We start from the raw sequence: 22,401 nt of genomic DNA, 5'->3' as shown, positions 1-22,401 counted from the left end.
CATGCACTTTCTAGTTCAGATAAGAAGATTTGTAGGCCGTGGATGCTTTGGTTTTGTCTTGTATGTTTGAATGGTTTAATTTCAGTTAAGTCAAACGAGCGCTCAAATATCTTTATCTAAACTTACTGTCTCTGAACATACCTGAGAAAATCGTCACCTTCAGTTAACTATGTTTCACTGTGTGCTATTTAAGTTCCTCTTATAGGTAGCTTATATGAATTGTCGATCGTGGATAACGTTTGGTGGAGCGCATGACCAGGATGTAGGCCGGCCGGAGGTGTCACGCACCACACCAGGCAACGTCGCTGTTGTGTCTGTTTGGAGGCGTAGGGCCAAGTTTGAATTTCCACTGGAAATATATTTGACAAAATTTTGTATCCAGGCATAAATAATTTCATTTTTGAGCGGTAGAAATAAAATTGAAATAAAAGGCAAAATTAATCAGCGCTGGACTTTGAATCGCAGGCATTTTTTTTGACTGGGAGGGAAATATTATGAGATCACAAAATAATAAGGCATGACAACATATAAGAAAGGTTATATTTTTATTATAATATATTAATAATATTTAAACACATGTACAATTAAGTATGCGTGCTCAACTTCTCTCGAATCGGCACCAAACCCGGGGAAGTTTGTTGGCATCCAGACTCGTGCTAATATACGCAGTCCCATCAAACCCTTCTCCTGTGCAAATCCCTCTCGAAACTGTACGTACGCATCGATGCTAATCATCTAGTCGAGATCAGACATGCTTTACAATCTTGTTGGCGATCGCGTGCATATTTTTTTTGGCCGGTAGGGAAATATTATGAGGCACAAAATAATGAGGCATGACAACATATATGAATAGATTTTTTATTATAATATAATAATGATATTAAAACACACATGCACAGTTAAGTATGAGCGCCTAAATTCTATCGATCAGACACCAAATCCGGGGGACGTTGTGGGCGTCTCGACTCGTGCTAATAGACGCGGTCCCATCAAACCCCTCTCCCACGCCAACCACTCTCAAAACCGTACCTATGCATTGATGTCGATCAGCTACTCCAGAGAAGGCGTGACTTCACGACCTTGATGGCGGTCAGAGCGACTAGACAGGACGGGAGTGCGGTGCCACTTAATTGCGGCGCAGCCGATGGAGTAGGCTTCTTGATCTCTGTGTTCATATTGAAACAACACTGACTTTGAATCGTAAGCATAATTTTTTTGACCGGTTCGGAAATATTATGACGTCACAAAATAATGAGGCATGTCAGCATCTAAGAACGATTTTATATATTTTTGTTATAATATATAAAAGATATTAAAACACACATATACAATTAAGTATGAGTACCCAAATTCTCTTGAAGCGGCACCAAACCCGGGAAAGGTTTGCGGGCATCCGGACTAGTGATATATACACGATCCCATCAAACTCTCTTCCATGCGAACCACTCTCAAAACTGCACCTGCACATCGATGTCGATTAGCTACTCCAGTGCAAGCATCTTGTGTGGTCTTTTGACCGATCATCCTCCTTTATGCCGTCGAAGGAGGTGGGACTTTCTCTCATCGGATGGCGAAGAGCATCATCAGCTGCCCCTCTCGATGACGATGTCACAACGGACGAGGAGTTCTAGTAGCAGTTTGAGCTCACTCCAAGTTTGGCGTCGCCCTCATCACTGCCCTTGTCGCCTCACTGCTAGCATCGCCGCCCTGTTGGTTCCCGCTCAGCATGAAGCAGGAGCCATACCTGGCAGTCATGAACTCACGAGGGGCGCCTCGTGCATTACCTCAACGCGGTAGCGGTAGAACATCGTCACGCGATGCCCTAACGACGACAGAGTGAGTGGACCGGCGCAACGTGCTTCACCATGCCATTTTCAGGATGTCGGATGTCTCGTCAGACTAGGTCCTCGCAAATTTCGCGCTGGCGTAGGCCTATGCACACCCTCACAGGAAGGGGCGGACGAAATGGGGCGACGTCCATGGTCGACATTGGCCTCTGCATGACGAGGGGGGAAGTTGAGTGGCTACACCATGTGCGGCACGTCGCAGCCAATCGACACGTTTTGAGTAATAGATAACAATATTAGTTCATCCATTTTGCAATTTGTACAAACATAAAAAAACACATTGTTTGGCATAAATATATGTACAAGTGCCTATTAAGGGTCAGATGATAATTAAAAAAACTTATGATTTTTCAGCTAAGTTTGTAGTCGTTTCCTTTTATTTATTTATTCTGTATCAAAAAATTCCTTTCCTTCCATTTTCTCCCGCTAATAGCCACTAATTCTAGTCAAAAGAAAATAAGTACGCGCTCGCGAGGAGGTAACCACGCCAGCAAAATCGGAAACCTCCTCCTCCCCTCCCCATATCAAAAGGCAGTTTCCTTCCTCGGTTCCTCCACTTGTACAAAGGATCCATTCTCGAGTAGATTAGTCATGGCCTTTCCTCCCTCCCGAGTATCATAGCTCGCCCAGCTGATTCCACCATTGTTGTTGAGGGGCACAAGAGGCGTTTGTTCAGCAACTGGGACGGCAAGGTGGCAAGCAGATCAATTCCCACACCCGATTCATAGAAACAGAAGGTAAATACTAGTATTCGACTTGAAGATTTTGCCTCCTCCTCCCTTTTTGGTCCAGATCTGTCCCTTCTATGCTTCCGAATTACTCTCTTCCTGATTGAATTTGACCGTGCACACCAAGTGTTTGATACTTGTCCTCTGTTATTGATTTAGAATTTTGGGGAGTCTTCAGATAGATTGGATTGCTTATAACAACTGCTGGGGAGTCAGGTGCGGATGCGGTAAGTATTTCAATCCAGTTTTCTACCATTACTACCTTGGTGAGTTCAATCTCTTCATAGACTTTGTGTATGGAACTCCAATTCTGATTATGATGTGCATGTTGGTTGTCTCAGACTCTCAGACACACAGTCACTGAATTCTTTGGGGATCAAATTCAAGTTAACATGAATTAATCCAAACAATCAGGTCCCCTTTTTTCATGGGAATATAGCTTTGCTGCAAGTACAGACCAGTAGTCCACTGATGGAAACTCGTCACTAACACCCAATCCATATTCATCTAGCCACTGGCACTTTGCCAAAAAAGATGTCAGTAATGTGCAGTAGTAGTAGTAGTATATACGTACGTAGCTAGTTAAGGTTGCTGCTCTGTTGTGCTTGCCGCATGAGCTGCTGGAGCCTGGCCTCCAGCTCGGCCTTCTCGGCGCCGAGTCCACTGACGGAAACTCATCAGTAACACCCAATCCATATTCATCCAGCCACTGGTACTTTGCCAAAAAAGATGACAGTAATGTGCAGTAGTAGTAGTAGTATACCGATCCATATTCATCTAGCCACTGGCACTTTGCCAAAAAAGATGACAGTAATGTGCAATAATAGTAGTATATACGTACGTAGCTAGTTAAGGGTTGTTGCTCTGTTGTGCTTGCCGCATGAGCTGCTAGAGCCTGGCCTCCAGCTCGGCCTTCTCGGCGCCGAGCCGGTCGTTGTCGCGGCGCACGTTGCCGCAGCTCCTCATTGCGCGGTTGAGCTCGTCGAGGAGGCGACGGTTGGCGCCGCGGAGGTGGGCAACCCGCGCAGGCAAGCCCCCTTCCGGATTAGTTGGGTTAGTGGCCGTGAATGGCGGGTGGGTTGTATGCGTGAGGCTAGCGTCATGTGTATAAGTATCACATCTGTTGGGATGACTGTCATAAGCCCCAAGTAGGACCACAAAATATTATCTTTTGCATAAATTATTTAAAGTTTTGGTCATTTTAATGTTGCAGAAGATATGTCAAGGACAAGAATTAACGTTGTTGAATCCAATGAAGAGTATATGATGGAAGAACCAATTGAACATCATAGTTTTGGTGAAAAAGATCTCGAATCATCCGATGTCCATGAAAGAACTACTAATGGTGAAGAAGGCTTCACCGATTGTGATGATGCTGATGCGGATGAAAATGAAGATGGTAAGTTTGTTTCTCATAGTTACCATCCATGTAGCTTTCTTCTTTCTATAGCATGTCTATGTTTTAATTGCCTATATATAATTAGAGCCAGAATAGTCATGATTTCTACTTTACATGTGATCGGTGGAGAAAAAAGAACTGTACGTATCATGGTGGTACAAGTTTAAAAAAAATTGGCAGAACCTTTTTTTTTTTTAATGCAAGTCCCGGCGGAAAAAGACTTCTCGTGCCCTTGTGGAAATAGACTTTCAATTGTTAAAAATAAAATAAAATGATAGACTTTAAAAAACTACAATGATAGACTTCCTGATTACATACATAATTAGATTGGCTTTGTATCGTGCCTCTTATTAAGATTCTATACGTGCCTTTTTCAGGAAAGGTTGGGTACATGTGGCCGGATAATACATGTAGCTAATTCATATTTTTATGTAGTTGTACCTAAGAACACATCTATCAATTCGGTTTTGTCTTCCATTGGTCGTATAGGACCCATATCAATTTTTTTTTCCTTTTAGATCAGAGAAGTCCGATATGATTCTTAAAAGGGACGTGCTGCTTTACTAGGAGCGTTTTTCTTTTTGCTTGTTACGTGTTGGATTTCAGTAAACTGTACATAACATTGTTCTACGTAACCAAATCCGATTCATATTCTCGTTGCCAAGGTTACCTTTTTTTTCCTGCTCGTTGTGTAGGTTTCCCTTTTTTTGCTACAGGGAGCTGAGTAAATTTAGTCCGTTCATATTTCTTAACTTTTGAACAGTAAATCTTTGCCGTTCCTTTTCTATTGTTTTAAGTATATAATAGATAGATAGATTCATCATCGTAACATATAACTCATGGTTCTATATATTCAGCTGAAAATGCAGAAACAAAAGAGCGTAAGAAGAGGAAGCTAAAATATATTTGGAACCTTCCAAAAGGAAAAAGGATAATGGTTCGCTGCAATGACATAGATCACCCAATTGGAAAAGAGGCTAAACACCTTGGGGACTTTCTTGGCTCAGTTGCAAGGAATGGATCATTGTGCTGTTTGAGCTACAAGGATTGGAGATTGCTCAAAACTAAAACAAATGTAAAGGCTATACTAGATCAAGTGAAGGTAAAATTTAGTCCATTAAATATCTTTTACTAGCTTCTTCTATGTTGCCTTATATTGCATTCACTCTATTTATTTTGTAACTTTTGTGCAGATGCGGTTCCTTTACCTTCCTCGCATGGAAAAATATATATTGAAGACAATTGGAGACAGATGGAGGCAACATAAGTCCGATCTGGAAGCAATGTATTTTGATGAGAAAAAGAGCACCGAAGCCAATTACAACAATAAACCGAAATCGGTGACTCCGGACCAGTGGAGATCTCTAGTTAATCATTGGACAACCGAGAAAGCGAAGGTACTTAAAAGAATTCCATTTTCAACTTTCCTTGATGGACTTTATACATTCTTGTGTAGATGCCATAAAAGATATGCACATACTTACTTTGATTCATTCTTTGGTAGGGGCTTAGTGCTATAAATAGAAACAATTGTTCAATGAGGAAGTCTACACATACTAGTGGGACAAAAAGTTTCCCTCGTCAGAGGGAAGAAATGGTAAAATATACTAACTTCAAGCACCCCTTTTCCATTCATGTTTTCTAATGTAATTCATGTTTACATTATGTATCAACAGAAAAATGCAGATCCTGAAAAGAAGTACCCTCATAGGGCTCATCTGTTCATCCATACGCACAAGCCGAAAACTTGCAAGAACAAAATCATTAATGCTCATGTGGTACATTTACAAGTCTCATCACTCGTATTTGAATTTGATATTTTGTATATTCTTATTATTTACACTGTTTTTATTTATTTAGGAGGAGTTAAAGGATATTATGGATAAGAACCCTGAATTAGCAAATAACAGCGATGGAAAGACTGCATGGAAAGGAGATGCGTTGAACAAAGTATTAGGGGATGACAAGCCTGGCCATGTACATGGTTTGGGACTAGTTCCAAACCCCAAAAAACTTTTTGATGTTTCTACTTCATGTCTATTCCAGAATACGCATTTTACTTCGGTGGAAGATACACCAAATGAAGATATGCTAGCTTTTAGAGTTGAAATGGAAAAATTACAAAAAGTAAATAAAAATCAAGATGCTAAAATTATGGAACTCGAGGAGAAGATGAGAAGAATGGAAAGACGACCATATCAGGTAAATTTCTAACAACTGTAATCATCCTTCATTTTGTGGACTAACCTTTATGTATTCCAATGATAGGAAATTTCAGATCCAATGGCTACAATTGGGATCGAACCTTCGGTCAATGGACACAACTCAAACAGAAAAGTTTGTACCTTGTCAAAGTACACAATAAAACTCCTCATATTTCACTCTAGAAATTATTTCACAATTATTTATGTTATGCTATCTGTAGAGAGTGCTTGCTCCTCCGGTTGATGGACCCCAACTTGTTAAAAAACCATCTAATTTACACAACAAGCCAAGTATGTCAAACGATTCAGATTTACAAGTATCAAACAAGAATTCTGTTTCAGATAAGGTTTGTCTACTTAAAGTCTTAAATAATCTTTAGAACCTGTCTTTGCTGAGTTTTAAATTGTCGTGCTTGCACATTTTGCAAATTTGATATACAATAACTAAAACTTGATGTATATCATTTTATCCTAGAACAAAGAAACTATGGTTCATAATGGTGGCAGTGCACGACAACTAGAAAAATGTTTTGCTGGACACAAGGTATCATTATAGTCCCATATAGAAAATCATGATCAAACTACAATGCAACCATGTTTATGTGTTTACTTGTTGCTATCTCAGAATGTTGTGCGAAACCAAGAAGCTTTTGATCATAGTTACACTGCTCAGCAAGGGGAAACAAATTCTGCTGCACATAAGGTATGTTTCTGTTACCATACACAATATGTTCAAAATATATTGCTCCATTGTTTATGTATCTACTGGTTGTCTTGCTATCAGAATGTTGTTCAGAACAAATAAACTTTGCTTCAGAATGTTCGTACACAGCAGGGAGAAAAAACGTTTGTTGCAAACAAAGTGGTATCTTTTCATAATCGCATACACATTTATGTTTAAATTATAGTGCTAAATTGTTTATTTGCTATCAAACTCTTGTCCAGACCAAAAAAACAACAAAAGGTGCTACTGTAAGTAGTAAGAGTGCTGAGAGTGGTTCATTGAGCTGGTTGGGTGCCAGTGAATTACCTGTAAGAGTGCTCATTCACTTCATATGTTTCTATGTTTTGTTTCTGTTTTTTTATATGGTTACTTTGATTTTCGCGAGCAGGTAGGAACTAAAGTATTCTTGAAGAGCCTGATAAAACATAATAGGGACATAGCTCTTGCTACAATTATAAGTTGTGATCCTAAATTTAAACTTGATGGTACTGAAATTGGAAATGAATATTGGGTGGTGCATGTTGATATGGCACTTGTGAAAACTGAAAATTTGGTGCGGAGTCGCAAAGACTGCAATACTCTCGGTAATGCAGAAAAAACAAAGATTGCATGGCCCTCAACCTTTGTACGTGACTAATATCTGGCCTCTATTACTACTTGCATCATGTCAATGCATTATGTATTAACAGTTCATTTTTTTGTTTGTAGATTAAAAAGATAAATGGATGACTATATGGATGCGTGGCAAGTGTACTGCATTGATGATGTTGATGTTCTGTTTCATGATGCGGACGATGATAGATTCTTTCAGATTTAGTTGTGTTGTGTGGATGACATTCCTGTTGGATGTTGTTCCTCAATTAAATTTTAGTGAAGTTATAGGGGTGTTAATGGATGCTTTCAGTTTAAGTTTAATTTGAAGAAAATAGTTAGATTATGCATCACATCTGATGATGTTCCTCTTGTAATATCATTGTAATCCAACAATTTTATCTCATATATGATTTTTTCCTCTTATCAATATATTATCTTGTTTTTGCTTCACTTGAAATACGTTATTACACTAAGCATTTTACATAAATACACCTATATAATAAATAAATAATAATAATAAATAATAATAATAATAATAATAATAATAATAATAATAATAATGCTTACCTATGCCAACACTTAAGCGTTGGAAATTCTCCATTGCCAAGTAATGAGAATTTGATTCTTGTACATTAATCAGCAACGTATAGAACTGTTGTAGAAATTCGCTTTATCCGTTGTAGTCTTGCAACAGTTCCATTTACCAACGGCGATATAAGCGTTGTATTATACGCTAGCAACACTGGATAAGGCAACGCATCTCAAATCGTTGGTAAAGACACTTGCAACGCATATATGAGCTTTTAGATACGGAAAAAAGCGTTGCTATATCGAGGGTCTTGTTGTAGTGGTTCAACTCCATGAATGTCAGCTTCCATGCATGTAGTATATCCAATCTGCAAAAATGTGAATAAAAAAGTCAGAAGAAGAACAAAATATGATGTTTTTCAGCTAATTATGTCATTTTTAGCGGAAAACAAACTAAGAATATAATATTCATGAGCTAACCAAGGTTCTTATGCCATTTTTAGCTTATTATGGCATTTTGGAGCTAAATGGGTTAATTAAAGCAAGGATAATATGAAAGAGGAGAAGAAAGAGGAGGAGGAGGAGAATAAGAAGAAATCAAGAAGAAGGAGGAGAAGGAGGAGAAGGACTAGAAGGTCCTTGGCCTTCTCCTCCTCCTCCTCCTTCTCCTTCTTCTCTTCTTCTTCTTCTTCTTCTTCTTTCTTTTCATTTTGACTATTTCTTCTCCTCTTCTCCTCTTGTTGGAGCTAAATTACCTAATTATGTCTTTTTGGAGCTAAATGGGTTAATTATCCCATTTTAGAGGAAAACAAGCTAAGTATATAATATTCATGAGCTAACCAAGGTTCTTATGCCATTTTGAGCTTATTATGGTATTTTGGAGCTAAATGGGCTAATTATGTCATTGTTGGGGAAATTAAAGCAAGGATAATATGGAAGAGGAGAAGAAAGAGGAGGAGGAGGAGAATAAGAAGAAATCAAGAAGAAGGAGGAGAAGGAGGAGGAGGAGAAGGACTAGAAGGTCCTTGGCCTTCTCCTTCTCCTCCTCCTCCTCCTCCTTCTCCTGCTTCTCTTCTTCTTCTTCTTCTTCTTCTTCTTCTTCTTCTTTCTTTTCATTTTGCCTATTTCTTCTCCTCTTCTCCTCTTGTTGGAGCTAAATTACCTAATTATGTCTTTTTGGAGCTAAATGGGCTAATTATCCCATTTTAGAGGAAAACAAGCTAAGTATATAATATTCATGAGCTAACCAAGGTTCTTATGCCATTTTGAGCTTATTATGGTATTTTGGAGCTAAATGGGCTAATTATGTCATTGTTGGGGAAATTAAAGCAAGGATAATATGAAATAGGAGAAGAAAGAGGAGGAGGAGGATAAGAAGAATAAATCAAGAAGAAGGAGGAGAAGGAGGAGGAGGAGAAGGACTAGAAGGTCCTTGGCCTTCTCCTTCTCCTCCTCCTCCTCCTTCTCTTCTTCTTCTTCTTCTTCTTCTTCTTCTTCTTCTTCTTCTTTCTTTTCATTTTGCCTATTTCTTCTCCTCTTCTCCTCTTGTTGGAGCTAAATTACCTAATTATGTCTTTTTGGAGCTAAATGGGTTAATTATCCCATTTTAGAGGAAAACAAGCTAAGTATATAATATTCATGAGCTAACCAAGGTTCTAATGCCATTTTGAGCTTATTATGGTATTTTGGAGCTAAATGGGCTAATTATGTCATTGTTGGGAAATTAAAGCAAGGATAATATGAAAGAGGAGAAGAAAGAGGAGGAGGAGGAGAAGAATAAGAAATCAAGAAGAAGGAGGAGAAGGAGGAGGAGGCGAAGGACTAGAAGGTCCTTGGCCTTCTCCTTCTCCTCCTCCTCCTCCTTCTCCTTCTTCTCTTCTTCTTCTTCTTCTTTATTTTCATTTTGCCTATTTCTTCTCCTCTTCTCTTCTTGTTGGAGCTAAATTACCTAATTATGTCTTTTTGGAGCTAAATGGGCTAATTATCCCATGTTAGAGGAAAACAAGCTAAGTATATAATATTCATGAGCTAACCAAGGTTCTTACGCCATTTTGAGTTTATTATGACACTTTGGAGCTAAATGGGCTAATTATGTCATTGTTGGGGAAATTAAAGCAAGGATAATATGAAAGAGGAGAATAAATAGGAGGAGGAGGAGAAGAAGAAGAAATCAAGAAGGAGGAGAAGGAGGAGGAGGAGAAGGACTAGAAGGTCCTTGGCCTTCTCCTCCTTCTCCTTCTCCTCCTCCTCCTTCTCCTCCTTCTCCTTCTTCTCTTCTTCTTCTTCTTCTTTATTTTCATTTTTCCTATTTCTTCTCCTCTTCTTGGAGCTAAATTACCTAATTATGTCTTTTTGGAGCTAAATGGGCTAATTATCTCATTTTAGAGGAAAACAAGCTAAGTATATAAAATTCATGAGCTAACCAAGGTTCTTATGCCATTTTGAGGTCATTATGGCATTTTGGAGCTAAATGGGCTAATTATGTCTTTTTTGGGAAATTAAAGCAAGGATAATATGAAAGAGGAGAAGAAAGAGGAGGAGGAGGAGAAGATGAATAAATCAAGAAGAAGGAGGAGAAGGAGGAGGAGGAGAAGGACTAGAAGGTTCTTGGCCTTCTCCTCCTTCTCCTCCTCCTCCTCCCCCTCCTCCTTCTCCTTCTTCTCTTCTTCTTCTTCTTCTTTCTTTTCATTTTTCCTATTTCTTCTCCTCTTCTCCTCTTCTCCTCTTCTTGGAGCTAAATTACCTAATTATGTCTTTTTGGAGCTAAATGGGCTAATTATCTCATTTTAGAGGAAAACAAGCTAAGTATATAATATTCATGAGCTAACCAAGGTTCTTATGCCATTTTGAGGTTATTATGGCATTTTGGAGCTAAATGGGCTAATTATGTCTTTTTGGGGAAATTAAAGCAAGGATAATATGAAAGAGGAGAAGAGAAACTTACCATAGTGGTCATCAAGGAGGAGAAACACCACGGTTGCTCGCGGCGGCTTCGTTTGGAGACGGTTGCCCTCGAGAAGGGTCGTGCGATGCCGCTCGGGAGTTATTCTGCAGAAAAGATATTTTGCAATGTATCAGTTAGCATGATGACACTCAATTATTAATACTACATTATAATGAAACTCACCGTGCCAATCGAAGAGAAGACGGGCATCGACAGAGGGACTTGACTGCTCTTCTCGCACAAACCCTGAAGAGTGGGTCATATTAGTTAGTAATGAAATAGACATTACACACATGATTTGGCTAATGTGAAAAAAAACATACCACAAAAAGCTCGTACAGGGCCCGTTGACCCGCCTCATTCCTGGCCCTCTCCTTCTCAATCAATCGTGCCGTGGTGTGGTCCCTCTCATCAAGAGCAGCCTGAAGAGCAGTCTGGCTTGCCAATCTCTCTTTCTCAAGAGCAGCCTGGTTTGCCGCTCTCTCTTTTTGAAGAGCAGCCTGAAAGACCATTCCTCGTTACCACAGTAATGATCTATGGTGATACACATAATGAAATGGATGAAAGTGTTCTTAGTCCGTACAACTAACCTCGATGGCAAGTTCGACTGACCGTGGACGACGTGTTATCTCAGGACAGCTGCTCGACTGGCGCGCCTTGATCTCCGGAAGAGTGAGTGGACAACATATTATCCCATCTCCAATGGCTATCGAGCCATGGGGCCTCCCGCCACCAGATATCATCACCAGCTCTGGATCCAAAGGTTCCTGGCTAGGGTTAAAGTCATCCCCTTTCGTAGCCTTCCCCGCGTCCCTGTATGCCACGAGCTTCTGGTGGGATGATATGTTGGTGAAGTTATTGGGATCATCCAGGTCAGACTCAGAGAATGCCTTCGCCTTCTTGTACGAGGCAGTATGGGCCATGCCATAAAGGTCGTACAAGTGTGGCATCTCCGTCTTATTGTGATGCGCCTAAAAGAGAGGAACAAAATATTAGCATCAAGAATGAATTGCATGAATCATGAAGCAAATCACATACCCAATTTCGTCCAAACTGAAGTAAGTTGGCGTTGCCTTGATGATGTGGCACACCAACCATTTGGCTACGCCGATCCTTCGCATTCTCGTGGACGACTCGCCAGCTGCATGTGCACCACTCATCAACCAACGCCTCCCAACAATCCATCTTATCCGCACACCATCTCGGGGGCACCTATAAGTTACTAGAAAGAATTTTCAGCGCTACGCCTATGATTGAAATAAAGAAAACTACGTAGAAGGACTTAAGAATAGGTAATTACCTTCATGTATTTCTCCTTCTTCAGAAACTTTCCGCGGCAATCCTTCTTCTGCTTCTTAATACCACGCGTGGCGTAGTAATCTCGAATAGCCTGCGGTCGAGCCTCGTGGCGCAAGTTCTGTAGTAACCGCCTACACTCGGCCTCGAGAACCCTGGCCGCCTACTCCTAATATCCATCCTCACACCTATAGAAGGTCTGCACTCAAACGTGAAAACACCGATTAGTACAATAATTAGCTATATTGTTAATTTTAGATTCTGTAAAAGGATAATTTACCCAAAAGCTCTTGATCACCATCTCGGCCCTCGTGTGGCACAAGACACCATCTATAATCTCCTCCGGCGGGGCCTGCACAGCCTGGTAGTGCTCCCAGGGAAATCCTAGTGTAGGAACCTGACCCTCACCAGGCAACATGACAAACCCCGGGAAATTTGTCCGGCAAAGCACACCAAGGACGGAGTTCGGCCTGCGGACTCCAAGAGGGTGTACCCATCCCCTGCAGTATGATAAGGTCAACCATTAGATATTTGAACAAACTTGAAGGCAAAAGCTAAAAAAAGAGTAAATATACTTACCTATCTCCTTCAGGTTTAATCACCGGCCTGTGCTCGCGGGTAGCCGGCGCGACCGGGGGACGTGTACTACCACGCTTGTACACGGTGGCCTCGTCCACCTGCACATTGCCCTCACTATCCGTAAGCTCATCCCCGCCATCCCCGCCCCCTGAGCCACCCGGACCCTCGGTCCAATCCGACAACTCGGCACGATCCGGCCAGGTCTCCCATCCGGGCCTCTCCACGTCGGGTGAAGCCTCCGGAACCGTAGTCTCCTCCGGCTGCTCCTGGGCCGAATGCACCTCGACCCGAGGCTGCTCCTGGACCGGAGTCTCATGGGACGAATGCTCGTCAACAACAGGCTCCTAGAACGGAGTCCCCGTAGCCTCCTCCGCAAACGGGTCGACCATACTAGTCCTATGCTCGGGTGAATGAGCTGGTGGTGGTGGCGAGGACGGCTCAACAGTCCTCCTGGATCTTCCGCGGCCACCACCTCTCCCTGTACCCTTCCACTTCTTCCCTACCCGACCAGCACCTCTCCCAGTGGGCAATGCCGCCGACGAAGAAGAACCCACGGGTGGTGTCGACAGACTGTCTGCCAAGGTTGTACGGAGAGATAGGGGTGGAAGGGAAGTACCACCCCTCGTGCGGGGCGCCTGGGAAGAACCCATCGAGCGATCTGGACCAGCGCCCACCATCTTTCCACACCTGGTGACCTGCCATGATAAAGATTAAAAGAAATTAGTACAACATAAAAAAATTTGAATAACTGACATGAATAATAAAATGTACATGAATAACAAAGATTAAAAAATATATAATTTAAGTTGTGAATCTTACAAACTAATAATCATCATCAATAAATGCATCATCATCATCACTATCACGCATGTCTTCATGAATGACATGCTCGTCGGGTTCAACGGCGTGAAGTTGTGAAAGGCCTTCCTTTAATCGTTGAAGCATTGACAGGTCATCCGCATCAGTAACCTCTACGAGTTCCAGGTCTTCTGGTTCCGGCTCAGGGCTGGAGTCGGATTCATTGACGCTGCCTACTTCCATGTTCTTGGGTGAAGCACGGCGATTCTTGAAACGTTTCTTGGAAAGACGTGTTTCTTGGAAGAATTCTCCTTCATATGTGTCTGGGTTAATGTGAGGTTCATAATCCTGTTCATTTGGGACAGGTGGTCTGACATGTGGCGGCACTTCATAAACAACATACCAACCTTCCAGATTCTTATCCGTTTGGCATGCCCACGGTAGATAGAAAACTTGGGTCGCCCGTTGAGCCGTAATATAGACATCGGGAACATCTAAATGGGTGTTTGGATTGATTTCGACTAGTCCTATATGTTCATGAGTCCTTCTAGTCTTTTTCGGCTGGAACCAATAACATTTGAAGACTACGACGTTCGGTGGGTTTTCACCATAGAATTGAAGTTCATAAATTGCTTCAACTCTTCCATAATACTCGATAACACCTTCGCCGATAGGAGAGACACCACAATTTGTAGATTTCCGGTCGGGCATAGATAGCTCTTTGCCAAAGGTACGAAAGAGATACCTGTTGATGTTGTATTTCTCAAATGAACGGACCTTATAGTCAAAACCATTAGCGACTTGTCTCAATTCGGCATCCATAGACTTTGAATTAGCCTACAAGTTTAATACGAAACGGTTGTTGCATTAGCCGCAAGTTAGACCAAGAATGAAATGGTCCATTATTGATAATTACCGTTTGTTTGAACCAAGAGATGAAACCGGGATAGCCGCCTCCTGTCTTTGACAGAAGCTCATATTCTTCGACGGAATCATTTTCGATCACCGCTCCATCCGAGAATTTGACGACGTAACGACTATTTGAAATATCCGAGAATAAGAGCAGTTCAAATGAATTAGAAGTTACGGGAAAATGTGCCGAGAACTCACTCGATGTACGGCCGCATTTCTGTTAGGTTGTTGAAGATATACAACGAAATGTTCCGCCATTCTTCGACATCCAACGTTATTGGTTTTGAAGCACCGGCTGGTGCGAGCTTCCCTTTGAATAGGCTGAGGTTGGACCCACCTTTTTTAGGGTCTGCATCATTGTGCCGAGGCTTCGGATTATGCAAATGATGATTTTTGGCTTCGTAGTGTGTTGTCACAAAGTTTGCCACCTCCTCAGTAATGAATGCCTCAGCCATCGATGCTTCAATTCTACGCTTATTTTTACATTTAGCTCGAAGGGTCTTCTGCATCCTCTCAGTTGCATAGCACCAACGATCTTGCACGGGCCCACCCAATCTTGCCTCGGTCGGTATATGTAAAATCAAATGCTACATTGGATTAAAGAAGCCCGGTGGAAAGATCTTCTCTAATTTGCACAACAACTCCGGTGCAAACTCCTCCATGTCTTCTACCACGCCAGGCGACAATTCTTTCGCACAAAGAACACGGAAGAAATAGCTCAGCTCCGCCAGTACTAGCCATTCATCCTCAGGAATAAAGCCACGTAACATCACCGACATTACCCGCTCTAGCCATATGTGCCAATCATGACTCCTGAGACCAAAGATTTTTAATTTTTCAAGACTCGCTCCCCTCTTTAGATTCGCTGCATACCCATCGGGGAACATCAAGTGCATTTTGACCCAGAAGATAATTTCCCTCATAGCTGGCCTTCCAAGATTGAACCAGGCCTTTGGCTTCGACCACTTCTGCTTTCCTTTGCCTTATCGCATGTTTTGTAACGGTCTATGACATAGTGTCTCTTGATCGACTCTAGCCTTAATATTATCCTTTGTCTTCCCATCTATCTCGAACAATGTACCAAAAATAGCCTCTCCGATATTCTTTTCAGTGTGCATCATGTCGATATTGTGTGGAAGAAGGAGGTCTTTGAAGTAAGGCAGATCCCAGAAGCGTGGCTTGTGAGTCCAGGCGTGTTTTGAATTATACCCCTTGAAATACCCTGGACGCTCTAGATCAGGCTCGAGGGAATTTAACTCATCCAGGATCTGTTGGCCTGTGAACGCATGTGGTGCCAAGTTTTGGACAACTTTACCTTTTGTAAAGTTCTTCTTGTCTTTTCTGAACTGATGGTCAGGATCCAGGAACTGTCTATGCAAGTCAAAGCAAGAATACTTCCGACCCTCCTGCAACCAATGAAACTGAAGAGCTGCCTTGCATTGGGGGCACTGGAACCTTCCATGCACACACCATCCAGAGAATAGCGCATACGCTGGCAAGTCATGCATAGAGTACATGTACCACACATGCATTTTGAAGTTTTCTTTTCTAGCGGCATCGTATGTCTTGACCCCATTATCCCAAGCTTCTTCCAATTCATCCTTAAGCGGTTGCAGGTACACATTCATATTCTTCCCCGGATAATTGTGCCCTGGAATTATCAACGTCAGAAATATGTTCTTCCTTTGCATAATCTGCCGGGGGGGGGGGAGATTGAGTGGAATGACAAATACATGCCAACAACTGTATTGGGTTGCCGTCATGCCGAAGGGATTAAAACCATCCGTGGCGGCACAGACTCGAGCATTCCTTGGATCTGCCGCTTTATCCTGATGGAATCCATCGAAATGTTTCCACGCTTCCCCATCCGATGTGTATACCATCATCTTATTCCCATCCGCATCTAGTTCGGTTCTTTTGCCCAATTTGTGCCATGTCATCTGTCTGGCTGTCTCTTCGACCATGAAAAGACGTTGAAGTCTTGGTACGATTGGCATATACCGAAGAACACTAACTGCGATTTTGGTCTGCCTCTTCTCACCCATACCGTTGTCTACCACAAGATACCTGCAAGACTCGCAATTGGGACAATAGTCCAAGTGTGCATACTCCTTCCTAAATAAGACACAACCTTTCTCACATGCATCTATCTTCTCATAGGGCATCTTAAGTACACGAAGTATTTTGTCCGACTGGTACAGGTTTGTAGGCATGACATGGCCTTTGGGTAGGAAACGTCCAAATAGTGTCATCATCGCGTCGTAGCATTCTCTTCCCAAGTTGAAGTGAGCCTTCAGAGCCATTACTTGTGCAATTGCATCCAACTGACAGAACTCAGTGTGCTCATGGAGAGGACGTTTTGAAGACTCCAACATTTCATAAAAGGCCTTTGCAGATTCCTCCATCTCATCTTTCGAATCCCGAGCATCATCAAAGTCTTGCACCATGTCTTCGATCCCGGTACCATGCTCGTCCGTGCGACGACGGACCACCTCAGCTCTTGTGCATTGTATAGACTCACCATGAAATGTCCACACCGTATAATTAGGCTTAAAACCCCTCCTCTGCAGGTGTTTAATCATTACAGCCTCTGTCGTCTTTTTATAGTTGTCGCATCCAGGACAGGGGCAATAGTTTCTTTCCTGGCCATTTGCGCATGCGGCTTTCACAAATTCCTTTGTTTTTACAAACCATTCTTTCGTCATCTCTTTCTGACTAGGGTGACCGGTATACATCCACGCACGATCAGTCATCTTGCGTAGCTACTAAAGACAGAAGAAATATATTTATATATAATTTAGCATTTATATTCATCGGTTAATCAGGTTCGCCATTTTTATTACGTCCAGGCAACCTACACGCTAATAGGTAAAGATAGGTCCTAATCCCACCCGAGTATGTGTAGATTGGGTTCGTTTTCCCATGCTCTGCTCCGGATCCAACGCAAAATTTCGGCAGCACCTCCCCGCTGTTCTCCTGATACACGTCTCCACAATAAACAGAGAGGATGTGCATTCGGAGAACAATAGGGAGGCACTGATGAAATTCCGCATCGGATCTAGAGCACAGCATACGGGAAAACAAACCCAATCTACACATACTCGGGCTGTCCATGGGTAATGTTGGACAATTCAAAAGGATGGCGGTTATAAATATGCAAAGACATGCATATTTATAGATGTCACCCTTTCGAATGGGAGACGCATACTGGTCACGCATACTGATAAATTAATTGAATTACCTAAATCTAGAAAGTTTCATCCGGAAACCGAGCCACAGTAAATGAAGGGGCGAGGAGGAGATGAAATTTGTACTGACCCACGAATGCAGGGGCGGAGCTCGTACAACGCACGGGCAGGTCTTCGCACACCAGACCTCACAGCGACGAGACAACTATCACATGTAAATCCACCCGATCAACACAAATATTCTAATTATGTCATTTTAGAGGAAAACAAGTTAAGAATATAATATTCATGATCTAACCAAGGTTTTTATGCCATTTTGTAGTAAATGGGATAATTATCTCATTGTTGGGGAAAATAAGGTCAGGAGAATAAGATAGAGGAGAAGAAAGAGGAGGAGGAGGAGGAGAAGAAGAAGAAATCAAGAAGAACGAGAAGGAGGAGGAGGAGAAGAAGGAGGAGAAGAAGGAGGAGGAGAAGGTATTCTTCTTCTCTTCTTCTCTTCTTCTTCTCTTCTTTTCTTCTTCTTTTCTGCTTCTCCTTCTTATTTTTGTCTTCTCCTCCTCCTATTCTTCTTCTTCTTCTTCTTCTTCTTCTTCTTCTTCTTCTTCTTCTTCTTCTTCTCCTCCTCCTCCTCCTCCTCCTCCTCCTCCTCCTCCTCCTCCTCCTCCTCCTCCTCTTCTCCTCTTCTCCTCCTCCTCCTCTTCTTCTTCTTACTATTCTTTCTATTAAGCTAACTAACTAACTAACCTAACTAACCAAGCTAACTAAACCTATCGCTAAACCTAGATAGCACTAAACAGCAAAAAAATAACAAAAACAGAATCTACCACTATAACAAAAACAGAATCTACCACTAAGTAACTAAAAAAGAATCTAGCTACCACTAAATACCAAACAATAAAAAATCAACTTCTTCTTCTTTTTTATCTTCTTCTCCTACTTATTTTTTTTCTTATTCTCTTATTCTCTTCTTCTTTACTTCTTCTCCTTCTTATTTTTTTCTTCTTCTCTTCTTCTTCTTCTTCTTCTTCTTCTTCTTCTTCTTCTTCTTCTTCTTCTTCTTCTTCTTCTTCTTCTTCTTCTTCTTCTTCTTCTTCTTCTTCTTCTTCTTCTTCTTCTTCTTCTTCTCCTTCTTATTTTTATCTTCTCTTCTTCTTCTTCTTCTTCTTCTTCTTCTTCTTCTTCTTCTTCTTCTTCTTCTTCTTCTTCTTCTTCTTCTTCTTCTTCTTCTTCTTCTTCTTTTTCTTCTCCTCCTACTCCTCCTCTTCTTCTCCTCTTCTTGTCCTCCTCCTCCTCCTCTTCTCCTCTTCTCCTCCTCCACCTAACTAACCAAGGTAACTAACTAACCTAACTAAAACTACTAACCTAACTAAATCTACCACTAAAACTACTAACAATAACAACTACTAAAACTACTAAAAAATAATAAAACTACTAAAAAATAATGCACGTGGGGGGGTGGGGGTGGGGGTGTGGGGCTCACCGGGAGGGGCGGCTGTGGAGGGGCCGGGGTGTTGGGGGTGGCGGGGCGGCGCCGGGGGCGCCAGGGGCGGCGGCGCGACGGTGGTGGGGCAGCGGCAGCGGGGGCGAGGTGGGGAGAGAGAGAGAGGGGCGACGGTAGGGGCGACAGGGGCGGCAGTGGGGCGACAGGGGCGGCGTAAAGGGCGACAGGGGCGGCGGCGGCCGTTACAGCGAGAGGGGCGCGCGGGGTGGGGAGAGAGAGAGAGGGGAGCGCGGGGTGACTGTTACAGAGAGAGAGAGAGGGGCGGGGTGGGGGGGAAGGAGCTGTTAACGGTGTTAGAGCATTGCCGTCTGCCGGCGGACGGCAAAGAGTCTAGACTCTTTGTCGTCTGCCTCCGGACTCTTTGTCGTCCGCTAGCAGACGACAAAGGTCCGACTCCAGTTTGACCTAGCCACCCTACGGTCAGGTGGGCCTATCTATGTCTTTGCCGTCTGCCTCTGGACTCTTTGCCGTCCGCTAGCAGACGACAAAGATGTGACAGATGGCAAAAAGACTTTATGCCATCAGCCTGTGCTTTGCCGTCCATTTTGCTGAAGCTGACGGCAAAGGCACTCTTTGCCATCAGCTAGCAGACGGCAAAGACTAGGCAGATGGCAAAAAACTGTTTTCGAGTAGTGCCTCCGTGGAACACAAGCACGGTGTCCTCTACGATTCTCTTTATTTGAGTCGTAGGAACGCCGTACTATTAAGAGGGGATCAGTAGTGGAAAGGTTTGGGTGGAATCAATTTTGCACGCACACACTTTATCTCCTCCCCCTTTCCCTGCAACTTTGGAGCGGTTCCCGCCTTTGGTTTATCTCCACTTGCAAAAAGGTCTCCTAGTAGTAGTACCGCTCGGCCTAGCGGTAGTACCGCTAGAGCTGGTGGTAGTACTGCTAGAGCTGGCGGTAGTACCGCTGTGCTGGCGGTAGTACCGCCGTGGTCAGCGGTAGTACCGCTCCAGGAACTTAGTACCGCCTTCCTAGTGGTTGTACTTCATCGGACTTTTTGCGAAGACTTTCTTGGCGGTGGTTGGCCCGGTAGTCCCTCTGCACTACCATGGGCTCAGCGGTAGTACCGCTGCAGCCAGCGGTAGTACCGTTGGAGTTCTAGCGGTAGTACCGCTGGAGTGCTAGCGGTAGTACCACTACAGCCAGCGGTAGTACCGCTGGGCTCGGGCTGTGAGTGGGAAAACGGTTGGATTCCCCCCCCACTATATAAAGGGTTCTTCTTGCTCTAGAACGGTACCTTTGTCTCTCCCAAGCTCCATTGTTGCTCCCTAAGCTCAAAAGTGCCCAATCTCTCTCCCTAGCCAATCAAACTTGTTGATTTCCTAGGGATTGGTTGAGAAGGCCTAGATCTACACTTCCACCAAGAGAAAATTGATTCCCCTCACTAATCCCTTGCGGATCTTGTTACTCTTGGGTGTTTGAGCACCCTAGATGGTTGAGGTCACCTCGGAGCCACATTCCATTGTGGTGAAGCTTCGTGGTCTTGTTGGGAGCCTCCAAGCTTTGTGTGGAGTTTGCCCCAACCTTGTTTGTAAAGGTTCGGTCGCCGCCTTCAAGGGCACCTATAGTGGAATCACGGCACCTTGCATTGTGCGAGGGCGTGAGGAGAATACGGTGGCCCTAGTGGCTTATTGGGTAGCATTGTGCCTCCACACCGCTCCAACGGAGACGTACTTCCTGTCAAAGGGAAGGAACTTCGGTAACACATCCTCGTCTTCATTGATTCCACTTGCGGTTATCTCTAACCTTTACATTGTGTATGCATTTGTTATTGTCTATCTCTTGCTTGCCTTAGTATTTATAGTTGGTAGCATCATATAGGTTCACTTCCTTGTTGTCATTTTAGAGAACCTTTATGTTGCTAACCCTAACTTGCTATGATAAATTAAAAAGTGGTTGTTGCCTATTCACCCCCCTCTAGTCAACCATATCGATCCTTTCAATTGGTATCAGAGCCACATCTCTTTATTAAGGGTTTCACCACCCGAAGAGTATGGAAGATGATGAGGGAGTTCCCCATGGGCAATCCGAGGCCATGGACTTGACTTCGGTCACAAGGGACGACTTGAATACGGCTATGGCCGCCCTCAAGACGTCCTTGACGAACGAAGTCAAGATCATGCTTAAAGAGTTAATTGAGGGAATTAAAGGTTCTCCCGAACCGGCGTTGGTGGTTAAACCCGCCAACACAGATTCAGAGGCCAATTCCTCTAAGGAAACGGCTAAAGGTATGCAACATTCTCCTCCTCTCGAAAATGATGGGACTGGAACTTATGCCTCAGTTCCACCTCCCATGGTCTATGGAGGACCTGTTCCCACACCGCGTCTTAACCTTGTCGGTCCTCCTCCTAAGCTTGTAAAGGGTGATTTCGCTAATTGGGTATTCTCTATTAATTCTCATTTGAATCACAGCTCAACAAGTTTGTGGAGAATCATCGAGCAAGGCTACTATCCCCATGACCCAAGCAACCTCACTCCAAGAGAATAAGCGGACAATCAATATAATCACTCCGCATTGTTTATTTTCCAGTCCGCAGTACCTCCTGAAGATCTTCCTCACTTGCACCCCTTCACTCTGGCTAAGGACTGTTGGGAGCACATTATGGTGTTGTACAAGGGAAGCTCAAGCATTCAATGGTCCAACTATGAAGTGATACTTGATAAGGCCGATGAGTTTGTGATGAAGGAAGATGAGGACCCTCGTGATCTCTATCGAAGGGTGACTGCTATTGCTGTGGCTCTCAAGGATCATGGGAGCAAGGATGTTGATGATACATGGGTCAAGCACAAGTTCCTCAAGGCCATCATGCCTTTCAACAAAGCCATGTCATCAGTCATTCGCCAACGACCAGATTTCCACTCCTTGTCTTCCAGTGAGGTGTTGGATGAATTCATTGAAATGTCAATCATGAACGAGACATCTAACAATGCACTTGCTCGAGTTCGTTCAAGGACAGCTTCACCCAACCTTGCTTTAAAGGCAAAAGCTGTTTCTGAAGAAGAAGAAGAGGATGAGGAAGAGGAGAGCTGCCCTGAAGACACTAAGTATGCTTATCATGAGCACATGGCTCTTGCGTCAAGGCAATTTTGGGGCAACAAGAGGAACTCAAGACCCAACCTCACCAAGAACAACTCAAGTGGGTTCAAA

The 22,401-nt window shown here is 43.1% G+C and overlaps 1 protein-coding gene across 1 annotated transcript; it reads left to right on the top strand.

The window, feature by feature from the left end:
* Positions 1–6,083: 6,083 nt before the first annotated feature.
* LOC123408244 lies at positions 6,084–6,983 on the top strand. The gene is made up of 5 exons (XM_045101396.1): positions 6,084–6,176; positions 6,243–6,311; positions 6,400–6,525; positions 6,654–6,722; positions 6,804–6,983. The coding sequence occupies exons 1-5, from the start codon at positions 6,084–6,086 to the stop codon at positions 6,981–6,983; spliced, it is 537 nt and encodes a 178-aa protein (XP_044957331.1).
* Positions 6,984–22,401: the final 15,418 nt, after the last annotated feature.

This window comes from Hordeum vulgare, chromosome 7H (assembly GCF_904849725.1).
Source record: "Hordeum vulgare subsp. vulgare chromosome 7H, MorexV3_pseudomolecules_assembly, whole genome shotgun sequence".
Classification (NCBI taxonomy): Eukaryota; Viridiplantae; Streptophyta; class Magnoliopsida; order Poales; family Poaceae; genus Hordeum; species Hordeum vulgare.
The sequence above is the reverse complement of the archived record's forward strand: the minus strand, read 5'-3'. Positions and strand labels throughout refer to the sequence as shown.

Coding starts and splice junctions, on each gene's coding strand:
- LOC123408244 (XM_045101396.1), top strand. CDS start 6,084: ATGGAAAAATTACAAAAAGTAAATAAAAATCAAGATGCTAAAATTATG. Junction 6,312..6,399: donor GACACAACTCAAACAGAAAA/GTTTGTACCTTG, acceptor TGCTATCTGTAG/AGAGTGCTTGCTCCTCCGGT. Junction 6,723..6,803: donor AATGTTTTGCTGGACACAAG/GTATCATTATAG, acceptor TTGCTATCTCAG/AATGTTGTGCGAAACCAAGA.